At 43.8% G+C, this 24,567-nt stretch overlaps 1 protein-coding gene across 1 annotated transcript in view; it reads left to right on the top strand.

Moving 5' to 3' along the window:
- Window positions 1-24,567, top strand: part of CUL4A (cullin 4A) — a 408,579-nt gene that overhangs the window by 184,016 nt on the left and 199,996 nt on the right. Inside the window, exon 10 of the mRNA XM_085622501.1 lies at window positions 13,269-13,387. Coding sequence (XP_085478627.1) covers window positions 13,269-13,387 — 119 coding nt within the window. The remainder of the gene's footprint in view (window positions 1-13,268; window positions 13,388-24,567) is intronic.

Below are 24,567 nucleotides of genomic sequence, written 5' to 3'. Positions count from 1 at the left end.
GTGTTGGAGGCTAGATAGATTTGCAGTAACCATGTGTATTTAGTGCTAGGCGGCAGCCATCTTGAGGTCAGGTGCAGTAGGTAGGGAGCTGAGGGAAGTGATAGGGTCTGTGGGGCAAGTACAGCAACCCTTCTAAGCTACAGCTCGCGGGCCAAGGTGCGGGCGATATGACAGTGATTAACGTACCGGCTAATGTAAGGTGGGAAGCTCCGTAGTCTCGACGTGTTTCGAAATCCGTCCCAGGGGGCGGCCATCATGAGGTCAGGCATCAGGGGTTCCGGAGTGAGGCTTGTCCGTGGCTCGCACATTTGGACCGCTTCAATGCCAGCTGTATATGGCATAGAGTCGGGGTCTCCGAATCGGAGGTCGGGCGTCCTTAGATCAGGGCTACCTTGTAGAACTAGAGTGCCATGGATATTCAGGGCCGGGAGCGGCCATCTTGGGGACAGTCACTGGTAGACTTCAGAGCGGGGCTCTTCCTCAGCTCGCAATTCACTCCCGCAGTTATCTGGTGATTGCTTGATTGTATCTCCGGTCCAGGGTCTCATGTTGGAGGGGCACTCGCAGGTCCAATGGAGCGTACAAAATTAGGTCCAGGGGGTGACCATCATGCGGTCAGGAATTGGGTGTTCCGGAGCGAGGCTAGTCCGAGGCTCGCGGATTTGGACCGATTTATTGTCCGCTGTATATGGCATAGAGTCGGGGTCTCAGAATCAGAGGTCGGGTACATCAGTTGTCTGGTGATTGCTTGATTTGTATCACCGGTCCAGGGACTCGTGTTGGAGGGGCACTCGCGGGTCCAATGGAGATTGTCCTGAGGTCAAGAGAGAGATTCGCTGGTCGCCGATCACCTCCGAGGCATCTATTGCAGTCCTGGAGGAGGCGTGTGTGGATAGTCGTTTCTTCACTTCCTGGAGTTGGGGGAGCGAGATTCAGGCTTGTCCCAGCTTGGTCTGGTGTCCGGTAAGTCCTCGTTCTTTGTGGGGGGAGATGGCTGGGGACAACTGGGATTTACACGGCATAGGTGATCCCGGTGTCAGGAGCTCCGATGTAGTGCTCCCTCCTAGCGGCAGGATGCCTCAAAGCTACATCCTTCAGGCAGGAAGTGCAGTTCAAGATGCTGGATGTGGCCTACGATAGGGAAGCTCTGTTTGGAAAACACATAGCCGATGCTCTGTTGGCGATCAAAACAGATACACCTTGATCCGTCTGCACCCTTCAGTTCTTAAAGTTGCCCTTTCGGGGAGCATGTGGAAGAGGTTTTTCCACCTACAGAGGAGGAAAGTGCTCCCAATAATACCAGCCCTTCCAGTCTCAATACAGGCCTGCTTACCAGCAACAACCATACCTCCAATCACCCACAACAGCATACACAAAATAAGGCTCTCCCCGAGGCGAGACACAGTTCGTAAGCAGTGACCTTAATCAGGTGCTGGCTACATCCATTTCTTCCCATTTCCAACTACGTCCCTCGATGGAGAGAGATTACTTCAGACAGATGGGTATTGGACCTGGTCACCTATGACCATACGCTGCAGTTTATTGAAAGACCACCAAACAATCCTCCAAAGGGAGCGCACCCTCCTTGTCTTCACTTATTGGAAAAAGAAGCCCTCATCATGCTTGCCAAGGGAGAAACTGAGAAAGTTTCATTTTCCCTGAAAGGCATGAGATTCTACTCCTGTTTTTTCCGTATTAGAAAGAAAACAAGAGAATGGAGACCCATCTTGGACTTCACAATCATTTTGCATGATCACTCTCTCCGACATCCTGTATCTCCTAAACAATGGAGACTATTTGACATCTCTAGACTTGCAGGATGCGTATTTCCACATTCCAAGCATTGCAAATATCTGCACTTCACCGTAGCCAACACCCATTGACATTTCAGGGTTCCCCCATTTGGCCTCAAGTCAGCCTCTGCATATTCACCATATGCTTTGCTCCAGTAGTAGCTACTTTTAGAAAACAAGGTTATCAGGTATTCCCCCACCTAGACAACTGGCTGCTGAAAGCCTCAACAGCATTGCTAGCATCCAAGGCTACGAAAGCTTGCCCCTCATTGTTTCACAAACTGGGTCTCACTGTGAACCATCAAAATTCCTCAACTATTCCAAAACTGAGGATAATGTTTTTAGGAGCCAACCTGGATACAAACCAAAACAAAGCCTTTCTCTCGCAGGACAAATAACAAAGGTTAACAAAGTTGGCTTTAAAAATTTCCAGAAAAAAGTCAGTTTCAGTGCGGCTGTACAAGTCGCTACTTGGCATGATCTCTTCTGCAATAAACCTACTCCTATTGGCACGTCTAAAGATGAGACCATTGCAAGAGTAGCTACAAGCGCAATGGTTCCAAATGGAAGGGTCGTTTGAAGATTTGATAAGCATCACTCCAAGGATGGTTGGAAACATTGGCGTGGTGGTCTCAGATCTCTCATCTCTCGAAAGGCCTAACGTTTGTGCCTCTAAAACCCAACTTTGTCATGATCGCAGATGCCTCTCGAAAGAGCTGGGGCAGCTACTTGCAGGACTTGCAGATTCAAGGGAAGTGGTCTGCGCTTCAGAAAACCATGCATATCAATCGCTTGGAACTTAAAGCAATCTCTCTCACCCTACAAGATTTTCTTCCAAGAATAGCAAGATCTTAGGCGCTTGTGCTTATGGACAATAAGACCACCATGCACTATTTCAACAAGCAAGGGGGTACATGGTTGCTAACACTTACCCAAAAATCCCAGGGACTTTGGAGCTGTCTAACAACCCACAAGCTATCTCTGAGGGCCCAGCACATGTCCCGAGTAACCAACACTTTAGCAGACACGCTCAGCAGAGCCAAGGACAATTGCCATGGGTGGGAACTGGATTGATCGGAGCTGGACTAGATACTCTCACTTTGGGGCAAACCAGCATTGGATCTCTTAGCAACAGACTAGAACACCAAATGCCAGTTCTACGGTAGTCGGTACCTGTTCCCATGTCATGGGGGAATGCCTTTTGATCAGATGGTCCGGGATTTATGCATATGCTTTTCCACCTTCTCTCTCATACCAAAGGTTCTCAACAAGACGATAATAGAAAACTGTTGCCTAATCCTGCTTGCTCCCAAGTGGCCCAGGCAGCATTGGTTTACGGAGCTTCTCCTGCTGTCAGAGTCCAGTCCCATTCGCCTACCAACAATGTGTGCACTGTTGACGATGAACCAGGGCTAGGTCCTACATCCAGAACCAGCCTCTCCATTTGTGTGCATGGCTCCTGAATTCTATGAATTCTGAGACTTAAATATTCCTCAAGACTGTAGGGATATCCTATCTAAACTAAGAGCGGAAGCCACGAACAGAACATACAAGTTGAAATGGAAGCGATTCTGTTCATGGTGTCAACAATCTAAACTGCATCTGTTGGCATCAGCTGAGCAGATTCTGCCTAATCTTCTGTCTCTTGCTAGATCCGGATTGGTGCACGCCTCTGTCAAGGTTCACCTGGCCGCAATATCACAGTACTGATGCTCTTCACACTCGCTCTCTCTCTGTTCCACAAGAGTCATCAAACAACTCATGAAGGAGTTGTTCAGAGCTTGCCCTCTGGTACAAACTCCTCCTCCAGTATGGCATCTCAATGTAGTTATTGCTCACTTATGAAAACTCCATTTGAACCCATCCACAAGGCCGACCTGAAGTTTCTCATGTGGAAGGTCGCTCTACTGTTGGCTCTCATTTCTACTAGAAGAGTCAGTGAAATACAGGCTTTCACAACGCAGAAGCCCTTCTTACATTTCACTGATGGATACATACTTCTCAGAATTAATCCAAAATTAATTCCCATGGTTCCATCGCAATTTCATCTCAATGTACCTGTCATACTTTGTACTTTTTCCCCAAATCTGGCATTATCAACTGAAAGATCTCTCCATATACTGAATATTAAACAATGTCTTAAATTGTACTTGCATCGTACCAAACAGCTTCGAAAAACTGATCGGCTATTAGTGTCTTATGGACAATATCGGCAGAGTACTGCACTGCAGTATCATAAGCAGCCATCTCAAAATGGATTTCTGCCGCCATTCAGTTTTACCCCTCAAAAGCTGGCAAACCACTCATAGCGAGCCAAGGGCGCATTCAGTAATCCAGTGTCCACCTTGGCTGCTCTGTTTGCGACGTGGAAGAGCACCCACACATTCACACCGCACTACTGCCTTGAATTGGCACAGTGCAGTGATGCAGCTGTAGGACAGACGGTATTACGTCATCTGCTTCAATAAGGTGAGCCTCCATTACTGTATGTGCTTATCAAGTGCATACATTTATATACAGGTGCATATAATGATGTAGTTTGCTGCATGATTATTTTATCATACAGGGAGTATTTTTGCAAATATATATGTATAAATGTGTGTGTGTGTGTGTATGAAGGAGAATTTTCCCGTAAGGAAATCCGGCCACATCCACCAAGCGGGGCTGGTGCGATGTCATGGGTACGGGTCCCGTGTAGTAATTTTAAAAAAGGCACGCCTCCCAGTAATCCAAAGGAAGCGCAGGACTGCACACAGTGTTCTCAGTCTATAAAGTTATTGCAGCAACGCGTTTCGACCTGAAAAGGTCTTTGTCACAGCCAGTTATCAATTGTGCCCAATCAACAATAAAAATAACCTTGAGGTTATAGACAGTGAAAAAACACTCAAACCCCATGTTGCCTGATACATGGAAAATGTGAAAGCAGACTGTTTGAAATTGTAAATCACGATATGCACAAAATAATATAAAACATGTTTATCTAAACACGTTTGCATACTCAATGAAATAAAGAAGAATTGAGACAACTCATTATCATACTGGCAGAAATATTCATGTGCAAGCAGATAATAAACCTGACACATTGTTACTTGCCAAATAGCTACAGAGCTTAAAATCCACGCAACATAATCAGAATGTTCGAGGCATATGAGCTGTAGATTACACACTGTGCATAGATCGCCATCTGGTGTTGGGCCCGGATGTTTGCAGTTTGTTTTTCCTCTTGGAAAGTCTTTGGAAGTCACAAGGTCGGTGACTCCTCCTTAGAATCGTATTGCCCATGGGCTTCAGCTCCATTCTCAGATTGTTTTTTTCCGCCATCGGGCTCGGATGTGATCTTCGCGCTCCGGTTCCGAACAGCTTCCAGTTCGACGATCGACGCGCAATCCTCCCCCCAATCGCTGTATTGTTTCGATCACGATCTCTTCAATCAACGCGCCTTCTCATCGACACAAACCTTCGGTTCCAGTCGTCGACGGCAGCCTTCGGGCCTACCCAGGCTCCGGTCCCGGCTCATGGAAAGAACTCCCATTTAAAAAGGGCCCTCGATGTGGGTCCAAATTTCCCCACACCGATCTTCATGAGGTATGCAACCTTTGCCTCTCCCCAGAACACGAGGCTCGAGACTGTCCGTCCTGTAAGTCTTTCCGATCCCAAAAAACTATTCGGGACCGAAGAGCTAGAAGGAACATGGCACACTCCTCGACGTCCATTCCAGTCGACATCTTCGGAGACGACATCGACGATCCGGAACATCATCGTACCGAAGAGGACCTCGTCAGCGCTTCCGAGGCTGACGAGTCAGATGTGGAGGACATCACCCCGGCCCAGTGTCGTGAGTACCAATCTACCCCCTCCCACACCCGCGCCGACACCCAAAAAGGCTTCGGTCACGCCTTCGCCTCCGGGCCTAGGCAAGACCAGAGACACTGCTTCACACACCCCACCTTCGGACCCGGTGAAGAAGCCAAGTAGGCCTTCCGGCGGCTCGGGCTCAAGCCAGCCTGCCAGCGGTGCCGAGAAACACACTTCGGCACCGAAAAAGAAGACGGCCTCCACCTCGACACCGAGCTCCGCACCGAAGCCCTCGGGGTCGAAACCCAGCCCTTCGGCACCGACGTCCTCTTCGGTGCCGACCAAACCACACAAGGCCACCGACACTTCCAAGCCGAAGCCCATCTCGGCGCCGATCAAGAGACCGGAGGGTCCCAAGCCAGGTTCTAAACATCAAACCGGCACGGAAAAACCTAAAAAATCATTGGCCCCGCCTTCGACGCCGATTGACCAAATTACCTCACCAGAGCTATTTACACCGGATCCCTTGCAAATAACTCTCACCAAGGATCCAAACACTGGACATTTGACACTCTCTACTAAGAAGAGACATTTGGAGAAGCCTGCTCCGCCTCCACCTCCCAAAGAGGAAGGACTCTGCTACCTCTCTGTTCAGAATACCTTCCCCTCCTCCTCCACCTCCTCCTCCTTCCCCACCTCCACCCCCTCCACCCTCCCCACCCCCACCTCATCGTTCTCCTACTCCGTCTCCAGACGATGATGATCACGGGGACCCATATTATGATACAGGGGATATGCCACAAGACCCCACCCCTACAGGATCTCCAGATCCATGGGACGATTACCATATACCAGATAGCCCTAACGTCCCACAAGACGATATTTACCCTTCTAGACCATCTCCACCAGAAGATTCATTAGGGTTTAACCATCTTCTGCAAAGAGCAGCACATTATCATGGGGTGGACATGCATAATAACCCTGTGGAGGAAGATTTCCTCCAAGACACATTCGATACTACACAGAGGTCCACCTCCATACTGCCCATGCTCAAAGGGGTGGTAAAGCATGCGGCAGAAGTTTTTAAAGACCCAGTTAGAACCAGGGTCCTTAACCCACGTATCGAAAAGAAGTACCAACCTGCTCCCTCAGATCCCTCATACATCAGAGGACCAGCGCCACTAGATTCCTTAGTGGTCTCTACGGCACGGAAAAGGGCAAACTCACAAGTGTCATGTGATGCACCACCACCTGACAAGGAGTCAAAACTGCTAGACGCCTCAGGCAAACACACAGCATCCCAGGCCGCCAACATATGGCGTATAGCAAACACTCAGGCACTGCTGGCCAGATATGACAGGGCTCATTATGACGAATTAGAGAGCATAATGCAACATCTCCCTGAAAAATATAAAAGTAAAGCCAACGAGTTAATTCAAGAGGGTGAAACAATCACAAACACCTCTATACGTTGTGCACTAGATGCAGCAGACACAGCCTCCAGGGCCATTAACACCAGCGTCCTTCTCCGTCGTCATGCTTGGTTAAGGGTATCTGGGTTTAAACCAGAAGTACAAGCCTCCATCCTTAACCATCCCTTTGACCAAGAACATCTACTCGGGCCAAAGGTGGATGAGGCCTTAGAAAAGATGAAAAAGGACACGGATACCGCAAAATCCATGGGGACCTTACAGTCTCACCCGCCCAGACGCTCCTTTCGCCGCTCATCCTTTCGGACTGCATCCAGAGGCTACTTCTCAGACACAGCGTCCACATCGTACAAGTCCCCTACTCAGACCACCTTTACAAAAGGTTACCAAAGAGGCGGCTACAGGGGTAACAACAAGGGCAGAGGCAAAACAAACAATGCCCGTTCTGCCACACCTACTGCCCAATGACATAAAAGCCACTTCATACAACCAGTGTGTACACCACACCGCAACCACAATCCAACTACTTCACCAACTAGGCTTCACGGTGAACCACCAAAAGTCCCAGCTAACACCATCCCACATAAAACAATACCTCGGTGCCACCATAGACACCTCAAAAGCAAAAGCAATAGCCTACCCCAATCCGGCCAGGATTGCAAGCATTCAGGCTATGCGACAAAAATTCATATCTCAACGCTCCCTTTCAGCACGAGTGTTTATGCAACTGATAGGGATGATGGCCTCTTGCATTTTTATAGTGCCCCACGCAAGACTCCAGATGCGTCCTCTCCAAGAGTGCTTAGCACACCAATGGAACCAGGCCCAGGGGCAACTGACAGATCTGGTGTTGGTAGACGGCCGCACCCATCGCTCTCTGCAGTGGTGGAACACCACAAACCTTTCCAAAGGTCGACCGTTCCTGGACCCGGTTCCCCAAATAATACTAACAACTGACGCATCGCTCTCCGGCTGGGGAGCTCATCTATTACACCTCACAGTGCAGGGCACATGGACGCCGCAACAAAAGTTACTCCATATCAACCATCTGGAGTTACTAGCAATCTTTCTAGCCCTGAAATCTTTTCAAACACAGATTTCAGGCAATGCAGTCCCCATTCGCACAGACATGACGGCCATGTATTATATTCAAAAACAAGGCGGCACACACTCTCCACAGCTCTTTCAATTAGCACAGAGCATATGGAGATGCCCCACAAAATCTTTCTCCTAGCTCAACATGTCCCAGGAGTCCAAAACACCATGGCAGATCTGCTCAGCAGACAGACACAACAGATCCACGAGTGGGAACTTCACCCACAGGTTCTTCATCCGTTCTTTCAAATGTGGGGGCATCCGCACATAGACCTCTTCGCCACCCACGAAAACACAAAATGCCCAAGCTTCGCCGCCAGATACCCACACCCATTGTCCAAAGGAAATGCGATATGGATGAACTGGTCAGGCAAATTTGCGTACGCTTTTCCGCCTCTCCCACTCATTCCATTAGTGGTGCGAAAGCTACAACAGCACTCCCTCACACTGATCCTAGTAGCTCCAACGTGGGCTAGACAACCGTGGTACACCACGCTGCTGGAACTCTCTGTAGTACCACACCAAAAGCTACACCTCTCACCATGCCTCCTAACCCAGAACCATGGAGAGATCAGGCACCCGGACCCAGCTCAGCTCAACCTTGCGATCTGGCTCCTGATATCCTAGAATTCAGGTACCTAAACCTTCCCCCTGACTGTATGAACGTCATCAGAGAAGCTATACGCCCTATCACTAGAGCCTGCTACTCTGCCAAGTGGAAAAGATTTGTTGTTTATTGCCATAACAACACAATCAATCCTCGAGCCGTGTCTATACAACACATCATATGCTACTTACTCCACCTACAAAGGTGTAATCTAGCCTATACATCCATTCGGCTACACCTCGCAGCAATTGCAGCTTACTTACAAAAAAGGCAGCACCTATCGCTTTTCAGAGTACCTGCCATTAAAGCCTTCATGGAAGGCCTCAAAAGAATAATTCCCCCCAGAGTACCACCCTCACCTGTGGAACTTAAATATCGTTCTCACAAGGCTGATGGTGCCTCCCTTCGAACCTTTGCATAAATGCGAACTGCAATTCCTCACATGGAAAACAGCTTTCCTTGTAGCCATCACTTCCCTTAGAAGGGTCAGTGAGATACAAGCACTTACCATACAAGAACCTTTTCTTCAAATGCACCAGGACAAGGTTGTTCTCCGTACCAACCCAAAATTCCTACCTAAAGTCATTTCCCCTTTTCACCTAAACCAATCTGTAGAATTACCAGTATTTTTCTCGCAACCTCAGACCGTTGCAGAAAGGGCTCTGCACACGCTAGATGTCAAACGAGCCTTACTTTACTATATCCAGAGAACACAACCTTTCCGAAACACCAAACAACAGTTTGTCTCTTTCTCTCCACCACACATGGGCAACCCCATCTCAAAATCAGGGATAGCTAGGTGGATTGTAAAATGCATCCAGATTTTCTACCACAAAGCAAAACGAACGCTTTCCGTTCCCCCTAAAGCCCATTCTACACGGAAGATAGGGGCTTCCATGGCATTTCTAGGGAACATCCCACTAGATGATATCTGCAAAGCAGCTACATGGTCAACACCGCACACTTTCACTAAACACTATTGTGTAGATGTGCAAACCAAGCAACAAGCTAGTGTGGGCCAGGCTGTACTGAAAACACTATTTCAAACCACTGCAACAGATAACGGTGGTCGCCGCTAAGGTTGGGAGCTGCTATATAGTCTATGCAAAAGTGTGTAATCTGCAGCTCATATGCCTCGAACGGAATATGCTACTTACAAGTATGCATCTGTTCTTGGCATGTAGAGCTGCAGATCTGCACACGCCCACCCGCCTCCCCGGCTAACTGTATCTGTTCCAGTCTATCTTATTTAGATACAACACACATGGGTTTCTTCACTGTGGTTACTACGCTCCATCTTTCCCTGCTGGCGAAAAACAATCTGAGGATGGAGACGAAGCCCATGCGCAATACGATCCAAAGGAGGAGTCACCGACCTCGTGACTTCCAAAGACTTTCCAAGAGGAAAAACAAACTGCAAACATCCGGGCCCAACACCAGATGGCGATCTATGCAAAAGTGTATTGATCTGCAGCTCTACATGCCAAGAACAGATGCATACTGGTAAGTAGCATATTCTTTACATATTGGTGAATAGCTTTTGCTCTGAAAGAAACATAGGACCATCATACTGTTGATTACATTGTTGGCCACGTGACTCACAACATGTAATGCAGAACAGCCTGAGCATAAACAAATTACGGTCAAGTTCACACATTCTGTAACCAGACCGGAATGATAGTGGGGCTTTTTGAAGCAGCCCTGCTGTGCCTCCACCACCCTCCCTTTGGCAAGGTTAACCTGAGGCGAGGTTAAAAAAAAATTGCCCATGCCTCCTCTGGCTCTTTGGTTTGGAGGATGGGTGACATTGGTCTAAATACCCCTCATCGTGGCTAAGACTGGTAATACCCTGGACACCGCCTGCAAGGATTCTATTCTTACTTTTTTCACATCATGTTCCAGTGTGGGTGCCTCTCTCCTTTTGGGCCGCACTCTGACTCAGCCGCTGTGGTTCCTCTGTTCCATGCATTCCTGCCCGTGTTTTGGGTTCCTCCTCATGGGACACAGTAATATCAGCAAATGCCATTTTTAGGTCAAGCATCAGCGCGCATGCGCTGTCCGGAAGACCTGCTGTAATAACTCTGCGAAGTGTAATCTGGCCTGCTTCTTGCAATCGGTTAATTCGCCTGAAGAAGGATCGACTAACCGATCCTTCTTCAGGGCAGCTCCTAAAACAAATGAATACCACTGATATGTCAATAAAAAACGGAATGGTCGTAGAAAGGTGCACAGTGCCCCTACATTGTGAATTGTCTAAAACAACATGTGCCTAGAACTGTGCAACTAAAAACTGTATATTAACAAACACCAAGTGAAATTTTAAACAGATGAGGTCAACAGTTAACTGTGCACACAAATGTCTGAACACACTGTGGGTATGTTAATAAATTTATCATGCGGTTTCTGTCCGTGAATACACCAAAATAGTGTACCATGCTCTAATGCTTAAGCACAACGAACCTTCAATAAAGATGCTGCGTAGTACACTATCAGTTATTCGGATCCCAATGATAAAATGATATCTCCTGTGAAATGAGGTGTATTTCTCTTATCACAATAGACTTTCAACAAACCTATTCAGCAATGCTTGATTAGGATTAGTCCCGCTACCCATTAACAAAGCTATACTCACCTATGAAATACAGTATGTTTCTTTTATAGCGACGGACCCTCAACAAACATGCTCAGGTGTTCAATTTTTAATAAGCTGTCCCAGTCCCCGTTGCCAAAACAAGACTCACCTATAAAATGTGGTTAATTCTCTTATCACACAGCTAAATCAACTCCAACACCCGCAATTACAATTTCCCTGATTACAACCTGACATGTAACTCACTCTTCCAATCAAACCATGGTCACATGATATGTTTCTGTGCCGGCCATATTAAAGTGATGTTATAAGCACGCAATTGTGCCTCACAAATGTATCAACATAGCGATATCATACATATCGAACTTAAAACTCTATAATACCACAACCAAATTAAAAGCAACATGAACAACTAATTTGTTTTTAAACTAGTGTATGCCTAACAATTTTTCAAGTTTGATGTTCCTTAGCAGCCCTATTGGGATGGTGTTATAAGCACATGACTATGCATAACATTTTATACAAATAAAGAAATGTCACAAATATCCTGGAGGTAGGTAATAAATGAAATAGCCAAGCAATTGAGGATATCAAAATAATTGAAAATTTAAATAGTTCTCCCTAACTGCTAATAAAAGCTACGGAGTAAGGACACATGCAGGAGGACTGTCCTTATGGGAGGTAACAGGAGAGAGGGAGGTACTAAGGAGGGACTACTAAGCCTATCGACAAATCAAAAGCCATCATTTACAAAGGACAGGAAGAGGAGCCAATTGTAAAGATGGGTGGAACATGGGCGGAACTTAATTCCCATATCCTGAATACAGCATGTCTCGAAGAGACAGCGCAATCGCTGCCAAGGCAAGACATAAAATTCTGTATGTTTTTATGCCACATCAGAAAAAACAATATTGTTTTTAGATTATGGCAAGCGAGAGAGAAAGAATAAAAATGCCAGCAAAGTGGTTAAAATTATTAAATGCTGCGATCAGTTGGTCATAAGTTTGAATCCGGGCAAGGCCAACTCATTGTGAGATTTGTAATATGCGTACCATTAAATTTGGTTGAATAATTTGTCTTTGTAAGTTCTTAGCAGTAGTGGATGCGTGGTGTGACATGCTATAGAAAAACATATTCATGTTAAGAAATTATGGAGGATATGGACTGCATGTTCCGTATTGTGAAAAACACTTCTGTTTTATATCGCACGATTACCATCAATAACTATAAAATTAAGAGGATCAAAATGAAATACTCAAAGATTTGATAAAGAGCGTTAGGATCATCTAATGATAACCTTTGCATGGTGTGCATATCAATAGTACACAGGTCTGGATAATGCCTGAAAGTTACACTCTGAAGAGCCTTTTCACAACATATAATCTGTTTGTATATTCACGCATTTGGGTATGTTTTGACTTGTTGCAGAATTAAATCTTTGACTTGAGGTCTTCATCTGCACTTTACACAACAAACCCCAAAGATACAGTGACAGTTTACACCCCTCGATCAATACATTGGCTTTCTAAACATCTAACATAGAACTTGTTCTGCTGCCATTTGTTGCTCCAGACAATCTGATTCTAGAATCTTTCCCAGGCATGCGATAGACTCCAAGTGTGTGCTCGTTTACAACTGAATTTTACAGTGCGATTCCCAAAGCTTTAAGTCTTAAGGGCCTAATCCACAAAGTGTTTGTTTTGAGTAAGCCATACTTATTTTTGTAATACTTAACGCCAGGAGTAAGCGCTGAAAGCAGTAATAGTAGTTCACGGCTAAATCTTTGTGAATCTGCCCTGACGTGTTTCATTCGGTCAAAAATAAAGCTTAATGCGCATAATTAAATTCTGATTTGATTACTATATTTTTATAAAGACAAATAGTAAGTTGTGAAAAATGTTACTCCTATTTATTTAATGGTTGCTATAAATGCTCAGTTGCTGTACTTTTGATTTCAGGACTTGATAACTTGCTAAATGAAAACCGAATCCCCGATATTACGCTAATGTACCAACTGTTCAGTCGGGTCAAAGATGGACAGCAGATACTTTTGCAGCAGTGGAGTGAATACATAAAGGTTACTTTAAGGGCTTGTTTTCTTCTATTTTTACTGCTATGTTGTTCACAATTGCTGTGGTGCATGCAAGAGAAGTGGAAAAGCGTAAATATACTGTTTTTGTGTTGCATTGTTGGTTGCTTGAAGACAGTTGTTGTACAGAGAAAATACATTGCATTTGAGTCACAAAATGTGCAGCTTTTAACGCTGCGTAAACCTACATTGGTTCACAAGACGCAATTGGATGAAAACATATATAAATATTTACTTATTATTAGAAGGCCTAAAGAAAGTCAGAAGTAGAACTGGTTTGGAGTAACTTCTAGTCCCTCCCATATCTCCTACCCAAATCAGTTTTGGATTGATAGACAAAAGCAACGCAGATACTTCTTTAAAATTACTGAGCTGCTTAGTCTATGATTCTTACAAAAACACAAAAGCGACCCATATGTCCATGTGAACTGGGTATTAGCTGTATAGCTGGCACAATTGTTTACAAGGAACTCATTTTAGAATACAGTGTTTTTCATTTTGGCAAGTTTTGATCAATTGCAAAGATCTAATCTTGAATCTAAATTTTTAAGAGAGTGTCTAGGATAAGGCACAGTCTCTCCACCTTTAATTAATCACAATACACTTGATATTATCAAGAAGGTAGCCCGTAGAGTCTCTTGATTTCTACTCACTTCAGCCGAAGTGAGTAATCTATTTATTAATCATCACAGAAGGATTGTTATCAAAACACACACTTGTTGAAATATATTTACAATGCATTTAGCTGTGCTAGAAAATTAGTGACAATTGTAACCCCAGTGAAGTGACCATAACAAAAGAAAACATTTAGTGACTGCGTTCATTATTTTAAAAAGGGGTTATTGGAAAGAAAGGCTGTCTTGAAGAGAATATTCCAGATCTAGGACCAGAGTCTTTTCTAGTCCTTATCAGACTATCCTTAATGTTGTCGATGTTTCGACCGAACTGAGGATATGGGAGTCTCTTCAGGACTGGGAATTCCTGGGGACTAGGGGCACTTAAGCTTGTGTAGGAAGCGCTGAGTTGGCTCAGATATGAACTATTTAATTACAATGTCTTTCAATGATGAGGCAGCTCAGGATTCATTCATACCAAGCAGTTAATGCCAAACCCAGATAGTCACACGATGAGGGCCGAGTTTGGGGTGCTGGGGACAGAATCGTATGTGGTAATATTTTAATCCGAGAGCTGATGGTGTCTTAGAAAACGGCTCACCGTAGTCAGGTGATGTAACTGCTTGTGAACAGGCGTAATTTGGATAGAGACTCCGTTGGAAGGTTCTGATTGGAACATCGGCGCCATTGGTAGTTTGCTTTTCAGCAACAACTCCCTGCTTTACTCTGCAGGTGGCTTCCTGCGGAGGTTGGAAGGGTTGGCAGAGATGATAGCCTCTTCTGATCGATCAGACTGCATTTAAGAGAATAAAGGAGGCCCTAACTCAGACAGATTTGCTTCCTGAGAACGGTAGTTAGCAACTAGAAATGCAGATCTGCTCTCAAACGGTCTGAACCGGAAAATGTTATGGTGGATTCTGTTCTCAGAACTTCTCTCTGGATGAGCTTTTCAAGGAAAGAATGGAAAGTAAATGGTGTCCTGGTTTTCCTGGTCCCTTGCCATACACTGATAGTTGTTCCCACTCTAACCCCAAAGCTGACTTGTTTGCATTGGATCTTCTTTGGATGTTTTAAATGGGCGTCTTTTTCAAATCTAGGTTTTGTTACTTTCAAATCTTGTGAAAGTAAAAGGCAAATCTGTGCAATCAATCCTCAGAGTAAATTCCTCTGCACATCTCAACCAGCTCCAGAAAACAAACCAGAGCAGCTGTGAATGAGTCTAATGGATGGTTCTTCTTGCAAATTCATATGCTCTTAAAATTTCACCCAGGTGATCACCTTTGGATTGAGAAAAACATAGCCTAGATCAGGAGAGGGCATCAATAATGTCACTAGATATACTGCTCATCCTTTTTAAGGCACAGCTGCACACCTATCATGTTGGGTCATTTTCCCCATATGCCATTCATGCAATATTAAAATCTAGCCACTTCTACTAATTTTTTTTAACATGAATTTACTAAAACCCATCTTTTTCGATCCGATTCTTGCTCCTATTCAAAACTGTGGGGTTTAAATTATGTATGTTGTGCAAGTTGCAGCTGTCTGTTTCAGGTTCCCATGGATATTGCATGTGGTGCTTAGGTCCGGACCATAATGTGGTTACCTGCAACCTGTAGCCACAAATGCACCCAAAAAAGCCACAAGGGTTGAAAATTAAAGTCTAGCAGTGTATCATTTGAAATGATGGCCCTGTTATTATTTTCAAGATCTGATTATATTTACAATAATTGATTGTGTATACTTTGCTAAAAACAGCTGTACGAGCTACACTACAGACCTATCTCAACAATGTTAATCAGTCCCTTCCTTTGTGAGTAAATGAGCAAGGGGCAGACTGCCATTATCCAAACCCAACAAAGAAACATAAAATATCATCCACTGTCTTGTTCCTCCAAACATCTCTCCAAACTCTGGCTTGCTCAATATTTGGTCTTTGTCCCCTGATACAATATTTGATCCTTGTTTAACAAAGTTCTAAAGAACGCATTGGCATATTTGAAAGGTTGTAAGGTGCTTAGGTAATGTTCCTTCTGCTCCTGCAACATCTTTTAAAATGGAAGAGACTTGCTAGCCCATGCTCAAGATGAGATCCAGTAACAGTTCTTCTTGGATTTCAAATTGTGAGTATATTAGACATGTCACCTTAGTTGTCCTTCTGCTTTTAATTAGGTCCTAATGAGTGTTTGTTGCTCCCAAGAAGAATGATCTTGCAACCCCATTTACAGTTCCAGATCTTGAGAACCCAATTTCTAAGAAGAATAATAACAAATTTGAATGAGGCTCACCTTGTTTTGGGTAGGCCCGCTGGATAGCACCAGGCTGTGTGGGAGATTGACCACCCATGAAAGTCCTACAGTGGTATTAGAAAAGACGACAAGTTAATTCATTGCAGTAGCAAGTAGACCCCTTGCCTCCCAAGCTTGATATTAAGATAGATGTAAATGAGGTGCAGTAGCCCTTCAGAACCCTGTGCACTTGTGCCACGGCACCTGCAAAACTGAAAATAGCTATGATCCTAGTATGAGATTTCTGAATTCCTCATTACACTCACTTTTCCTCTCTCTTTTCTCATCCCTTTTACTCTCTATCTTACCTGTCCACTTTTCTCTGTTTCTTTTCTGTCACTGGCTATTAGTTACGTGCCAGCTTAATTTCTGCTAGTTTTGAAGAGGATGGCTGCCAATGCAGACGTCCAATTACAGACCATTTCAGTTTAGGACGAGCCCCATGTATAAAGCCTCTGAAATTAAATGTTTGCCTTCTGTTTCACTGTAGCCTTGATTTTTTTTCTCTCGCCAAGAGTGATTTTTTTCACCTGTCCCTCCCCAGGGAAAAGTAAACGCTTGCCATTCCCCAAGGAGGCACTAGCAAAATAAATTCTAAGCATGAAGCCTCCAAAATAAAATGGGGCCTGTGCTGTTGCCCTCTCTGTGCCCTGGTGCCATTCCCTTAGCTGCACCACTGATAGCTACATCCATAGGTGAACTTGAGAATTACCAGAGTGAGAAGACTACAGTGAAATCTAAGGCAGATCAAACGGTATGCGACATTGGGCTGCATCGTTCCTACCAACTGACATTTTGAAGCCTGCACTGAAGTGCCTAATTAAACAGGGGTGTTGTGGGCGGGTAAATACCAGTCAGCCAGTTGGAAAGGGAAGTGGGATAATGGGGGCACCCCTTTTAATAATTAAAATGAATAGCAGCAGACTCCAGCATCAAGAGTGAGTTGGTGTTTGCCACGAGGTGAAATGTCCATAAATCGGATCAAACATCAATGGCTACCTACACTGAGACGATAGCAGTTTTCTAGAGGACAAAACGCCTCAAGAACAAAGTGAGGCCAGGGCCCTTGCTTCTCAGCGAGAGTCAAGGAACCAGACTCATGCTGCTTTATCATGAAATAACTGATTGATAAAATCAATTTGTATGACGAGCATGACCTTTTAGTGTTGATCCATGTTGCAGACTAAAAGAAATACCCAGTACTCATTGAAGACAGAAAGATACAGGCCCTACCTTAATTATCGTCTTCAGAGAAAAAAAGAAACAAAGGACTATGTTCCTACCTTTGCTGGGTTTATTGTTGCACAGCTGCAGAGATGCTTTGAGACTGAGGTTTCCTGACATTTGCTCAGTCACAGTGTAGGTATATGAACTGCGATAATGTGTAATCTCTTCCTTTTTCTCAGTTAGCAACATTTCTGACTTTGTGCTTGTCCAGAGAAATGTCCAACTTTTAAACCTCCTCTTCTAATACATTTTTCCACAGAGTCAATATTTTATATCCAACGTAGCTGAAAGGCTTAGAATTAACGCCTGGCCTCCCGCATTTTCTTTGAACCACATACATCTCAAAATGTCCTCAATCAACCACATTCTAAGACTCAAATACTGCCTTAAACACATCCAAACTACCTGATGCTAAATCCAACAAAGACCCAATTACTCATGTTTGCCAACACCGCAGACATTCTGTGATTCAGCCATGGCTCTCCAGCTTAAACCTAACTAGCTTTATATTGCAACCGATAGAATAAGCAAAATCCCTTGGATTCACCCTGGACTTGAACCTCTAAGTCAAATAACACATTGCCATCAAGACCAAACAGCCTGTTTCCAAGAAAAGAGTGAAACATGTTCTCCCATGAAAATACTTAGGAATGACCATTCAAGCCATAGTCATCTCCTACCTAGATGAAGACAATGCTCTTCTCAACCGCATCCCAGAGACCACTTTTGCTTCCATGAAAAGACACCTTCACACAGCAGCAAGGATTATCAAGTGGCTGAAGAAAACCGGCCATGTGGCCCTTGTGCTAATGAGCTACACTATCTCCCTCTCTGCAATCCCGGATCATCTTTAAGATCAGCATCATCACTTGCAATACCCTCTGCACCACCACCTCTCTTTACGTAACGAGCTAACAATATCTGGGGGGGTCATCACCAGACAATGAGCTCTGACATCACCAGAGCCGGAACACTGAGGGGAGAAAGCAAATCTTTTCATCCTATGCCCACAGGATCTGGAACAGCATCCCCTCCGATATCAGAACAGCACCAACCCTCCTACATTTCAGAAAGAAACTGTAACTTCACCTCTTCAATGAAAACTACATCTCTACTTCTCACCCCTTCCACTAGCTCTACCTCTTTCCTCTATCTCCTTCACACGTTTCCACACGAGGGCTTGCACCCTGTACAGCGCCTTGTTGCTAGCCAGCTAGGTTTGCCATTTAGAAATATCAAAACATATATGCGTGCTGCATCTAAGGAGGGCTGTGGTAATTTAATTATATTTTTAATGTACAATTAGACTCAAAGGTGGTTCTAACTTAAATTAAGGACCATTCTCCGATTTATTTTCTACCCCTTAATATTAAGATATGCCCAATGATGAAGGGGCTATTGGAAAAGTGCCCCTTTGTCATAAGGTGTCCCTGAGAGTACTCCTGGTCAACCAGTTCTAAGTTTGAAGAAAGCAATGTGAGCTCTTGATTCTGTAATTGTTGTAGGGAAAACCTCTACTCACGGAGACACTCAGTTAATTGTCTTGACATCCCTCCTCCCGAGAAGCTATCAGCGTTCGGTTAGATGAGCCTGCTATGGAATCTGTCGAATAGTCCTGATAAAATTACCTCGATGAATGATGATATTACTATGATGGGCAAAGTTTTGTTTAGCAATTTATAGACCAGGGGAGTTCTCGCGATGTAAATGCACTCACAGGTAGAAAGGGGTCAAAGAATGAAGCAAATTGTCTTTTCAATTGGATTTTTATTGTAGGAAACAACCTTGGGAAACTAAGGCGTATACATTGTGTTTTGTTAACTAGAGATATTTAGTCAGTTAACTGCACTTTAGTTGGTGTCGAGTAGTGATCTGAAACTTATTGGGTTCCTTGCTATGGATGATCAAATCCATATTAAGTTTATTATATACTTCAGTTTGACGAAAATAAAAGATTATTTGAAACACAGCCACGCACATTTCAAGTATGAATTCACCTATTTCCCCACAATATAGGATTGTGATTAAGTAGATGGCCAAGCTGTAAACTGCCACCAACAAAAATGGAGGGAGGTAAGCGACCATCTAAAAAAGAAAATAATCACAATTGGCCATTGAAATTGCCGTCCCTCATTCCCTGTAGTAACATAAGACTTCTTTCTGTATGGCAGCTTTAGTTTAGCGGAGAGACCTCATGAGACAGGCAATTTCAAAATTAACTTCTCCTTCTATAACTCCATCAGCCATTGTCATTTCCTCTGGGATTTTGTCCTAACTTCAGGGAAAACTATAATTATTTAATTGTGTTGAGAGTAATTTGCCAAGAGTTTTTTTTTTTTCAAGAAGTCCTCACACCATTCTGAATTTTGTAGCACCACAATGATTGTACTGCCAACTGTTTGCAGGCACAATGGAGGCTTTAGAAAACGTTCTACAAGTTCTCTTAACCAGCAAGGGACTAGAGTTTCCAAGTCGTTGCAATTATCAGCAGATATGGAACTCTGTGTACAAGGCTATGAATCCTAACACATGAATGTTAAATGTCTGCCTTGTGTTTTCAAATAATTAAAAACTGACTCCCAAGATTGGCAAAGCTTTGGCCGTCCTTTGCCAAAGATATGATGTTGGCTGCAATACAGTTTTTGCCTTCTCCAAGTGGCCTTCCACTATTTGCAGTTATGCTTCTGTAGATTACAGGTGCTATCATGGACAACCTGTCTTCTGTTTTCTCCAAAGTCCTCTCCACCGCTGATGCCTCCACCTTTCCTGTTTCATCATGATAGTCTGAAAGAGATGCGGCCTAATGACCAAAGCAACCAACATTGTGACAAGGGAACCAGGTTTGCAACCCTGCATTGGTGCAACATTGTGTGATTTGGGGCAAATCCTTTAATCATCCCATGCCTGAAAGAAAAAAAAATCTGATCTTGAGTAGTGTAATCTGGTGCTCTTGTTAAGCACTCTAATGCCTTTGTTCCAAGTTCTCTCTATATAAAACTGCAAAAGAAAAAAAAATAGTCCTGTGTCACATCATCCTCTCTTGGTGCCTTAGTAACTTACTCGATGTTGGACCTCTGTTCTCTTCTCTTTTTTGTGCGTCTCTCTCCCAGATTGCTTACCCGAAATCGCTCTGCTCAGACATTACGCTGCTTTGCTGTCACACTAGAGTGCAGTCTCTCTCTCAGCGGCTTATAAGAGTCGATAGTGGCACCCCCCACAGGATTACACGTATTCTATAATCTCATACATGCTTTGTTGTATTTTAGTCCGTCATTGGCTGAGCTATTAAAAATATCTTTCAGTACCATTTTTAATGAGCCCTCCTCATGTAAAACTGGTAGTAATAGCTGGGAAATTGAGATTTTTAAATTAGGGCTTATTTTTGTAAGCCAAATTGCAGGCGTTTATCTATGCACAACGGATATATTGCGGTAGCTGGAATACTAGTCTGTAGGCAATGCATTACATCTTGTCTAATAATGTGGCCATTTTCCATGGGAAAGTTGGATGACTATATGAAATAGTTGCTACTAGCTTTGCTGTTATTACCCTATATATAGCTTTGGTAAATGGACTATATAGCTTTGTTTTTAGATGACATCGACAAATATTATCTTTCAAGTCGGTTTCTTTTTTTCTCAGTAATCTCAGGTAAAATTATGGTTTAGTTGTTTCAGTTAGCAATATTGCCAGGTAGTTGTAAGTATTGATGTAACCGATCTTCGCCAGGCCGAGTTTCCACACTTTCTTGGCTTTCCCCTTCAATTTCCCGAATATCATTACTTTTGTTTTACTGGTGTTTGCCCCCAACCTTGAAATAAATTGTCCTTTCTGAGTTGTAAAGAAACGTTTTTTTGTAGGCTGTGCTAAATGGTATCTCCACATTGTTTTAAGTTGATTTCTTCTGTTGGAGCCAGCTGAGCATCAAGAGAGCTGCATTTCTTTGGAGCTCTAACACAGCTTCTTTTCAGAAGCTCTCCACAATCTGTGTCAGTCTCCTGGTTTTAAGTGAATGGCCGTGAAACAGTGGCCTACTGAAGATAGCTCCTGGCTCATAGTGTCCGACTGTGGCCCTAGAATAATTATAGAAGGTTCTCCTCTCTAAATTAGGCGCAAGACAACATGGTAGCCTTCTGCTTCTGAGGGCCTGTGTTGCAGGCAATGTTGATACAGTGCAGAACAAGTCTCACTGACCTCTTTGAAAGTACAAGCTTTTCAGATTTTCTGACTGCCAGGCAGAGTGTGGCAGCAGAATGCGTTATGGTGTAACCTACTGTAGCTGGATTGTGGGTTCTTCCCCTTGATGTGTAGTCAGTAGCTTTTTCTGCAGCATAATAACAGAAAGGGAATTTGCTAAAGCTTTTTCTCTGATCCCTATCTCGCGCACAGAAGCACGTACTAAGCTTCCTGCCATGTGTGAGGTGTTTCCAGAGGACATATGATAGTGCTGAAGAATCTCAATCAAAAGCAATGTACTTTTGATATTAAAGGAGGGTCAGGAGTGTCTTCAGACCCTGCATGGTCAGTCATCTTTACCTGACAGTCCGACACAGTGGAACAGAGACTGGGCTTCCGAAAACAAGTTTTAAGTTGGTACTCCTCCTTTCTGGAGCATGGCTAACAAATTGTGAAGATTGGCACCCAGTCTTCGAATCCATCTTTTGTGGTTTGTGGAGTTCCCCAGAGATTCATTCTCTTACCTACACTATTCATCTTATCCCCAGAAATCTTGAGGGCATATTTAGTAGACACTGGAGAAGAAAGGACACTTAACTATAGGAAAAGTTTTAACTCTGCACGGTTTCCTAAAACAACTTCAGATCTGGATTTCAGACCACTTGCTAATAGTGAACCCACAAAAGACTGAATTCACATTCTTCTCTACTTGATCAAAAGGTAAATATAACCCCAAACTACTTGAATAATTGAAGGTTTTGCCCCCCTCTTCATCACCGTAAGCAAGATTACTGGGCTACACCCTAGACAGCCCGTTATTGAATAGTTCTCATAGGACGTGCAGTATCTGCCACTCTGACGGACACAAGCTGGCCTCCTGCTGTGCTTGTGTCGCCTTAGTGAAAGAGGATCAAAGTGTGTATCAAGGCGAGACACACATCCGTGCAAGGATGGTGACGGTGCAGCAGGATGGAGGCTCAATGTGTCTATTATAAATATTTGCTGAAACATGATTTGCACACATTATTTTCTATGCACTATATAGTTTTATCAGTAAAGCTGTATGTCATTCTGAATCCAGCACAACTGGTCACTTGCTTCGATTTTTATCAAGGATACTTTCTGCTAAAGCTCAACCTGTAACTTAGTTACTTATTAAGCCATATCATGACGGCTTTGTTGGCTCGGTGCATAGCCGAGCGCTTGTTTTATGTATCCGAAGTGCATTAAGTTAATTTATTTTGCTCAATATTTCTCTAGGTTACTGCTGTATTTTTTTGACAGGACAGCTCTGAAATAGAAAGAGGCAAACCTTGCTCACTGTTTCCGAGCTGAAAATAAAGCACACACTCGGATAAATATTCGGTCAATTTACATACTGCAGGCGAATAAAACAGGTTCTTGGCACTGCACCACGAAAGCCAATCATGATACGGCCCATGTTGTTAGTTACTAAACTGTAAATTTGTAGGTATGAGGTAAAGCCTGCTAATACTATTTAGGTGCATCTGAATTATATCAAACTGTTAATCAGAAATAGTTATAAGGGGGTAAAGGAGAAACAGGCTGTCGTTAATCCTAAGGCCTCAAGGACAAAATGAAAGCTTAAGCTGTGCAAGAGGTGCGTGAAGATCCAGAGGCACATTTCCCATGGGAAGGCCTTGATTATTGGGATACTGCACAGTTAAGCCGTGCATTGATGCAAAGGAGACCTCAGCGAAGGGGGATCTTGGAGGAATTTAAAACTTTCATGGGAAAAGATAGACAGACATACTTCCTAGACAAGTACGTTGTTGTTGTGGAAATGGGGACTTCAAGGTAAAGTGGAAACTGTGCAGAGATTGTTTACAACAATGTGTTATCACCTGCATCTGAAGATCAAGGTGGAACAGTTGCAGAAAATGGAAAGGAGTAGAAGCTTTCAAATACTGGGTACATCCTTTAGGGTGGTTGAGAATATTAATAGAATCATATTGGCCTTTTTACAGAATGAACTGCTGGGACCCCACTCCATATTTCGGATTGAGGTTCTCAAGGTCTTCAGGCTTCCTACTAAAGAGGAGCCAGTAAGTGAGTCACGATCGGGCACTCAGTTACTAGAACTATTGAGTGTCAAACTCAGAAATGTGATAGTGTGATCAGCAGCTTAAAGGCCAGTCCACTGGTTTGCTGGTCAGAGAATTAATTTGTTCCCAGACCCGCATCACTCGACACTTTTAAATGGTCGAGCTGCAATCTTTTACATAAACAGTTGCTTTTGATGCTTAAGTAATCTCTTCATGGTTTCCATTGCAATTTAAGGTTATACATGAGGGAAGAATCCACAGTTATATGTAACCAGAGGCCTACTGTGACTGTTTGAGATGACTCAGCCAGGCAAGGAGAATGGAGCCTGGGATGGTCCACATGATGTGCTAATGTTGAAGTAGGCTGGAGCGCTACTTGTTAATGGCAATGTTTATCTGGCATATTTCCTTCCTTTCTAGGATAGATAGGATACCTGCAGGTACCACCATGCTTTTTAATCCTGTGGAAAAAACACTTGAGAGAGTCTGGCTCGCTCTGCAGACCATGAATATTGAAATAATTCATGAGTGGCTCTTCCAAACGGCCTGTAAAAATTGATTACATTTTATAATATTTCTTAGGAAAATTGTCCCATTAAATTATTCTATTGACCCTACTTCGTTTTTTTTATTAATCCAGGGACATAACCTTTTTGGACTCCACTCAAATTGGCATGCATGCTTTTTTGCGCTCAAATGTAGCATTTTTGCTGCGCCCTACTTGTATGAAAGTTTATTATACGCCAGCAGAAATAGAAACATGTAGCTCACAAGATCTTTGCGTAAAAACAAGATAT

Source organism: Triturus cristatus, chromosome 8, assembly GCF_964204655.1.
Source record: "Triturus cristatus chromosome 8, aTriCri1.1, whole genome shotgun sequence".
In the NCBI taxonomy this organism is placed as follows: Eukaryota; Metazoa; Chordata; class Amphibia; order Caudata; family Salamandridae; genus Triturus; species Triturus cristatus.
Note: the sequence above shows the minus strand (reverse complement) of the source record. Positions and strands in the feature narration are given on the sequence as shown.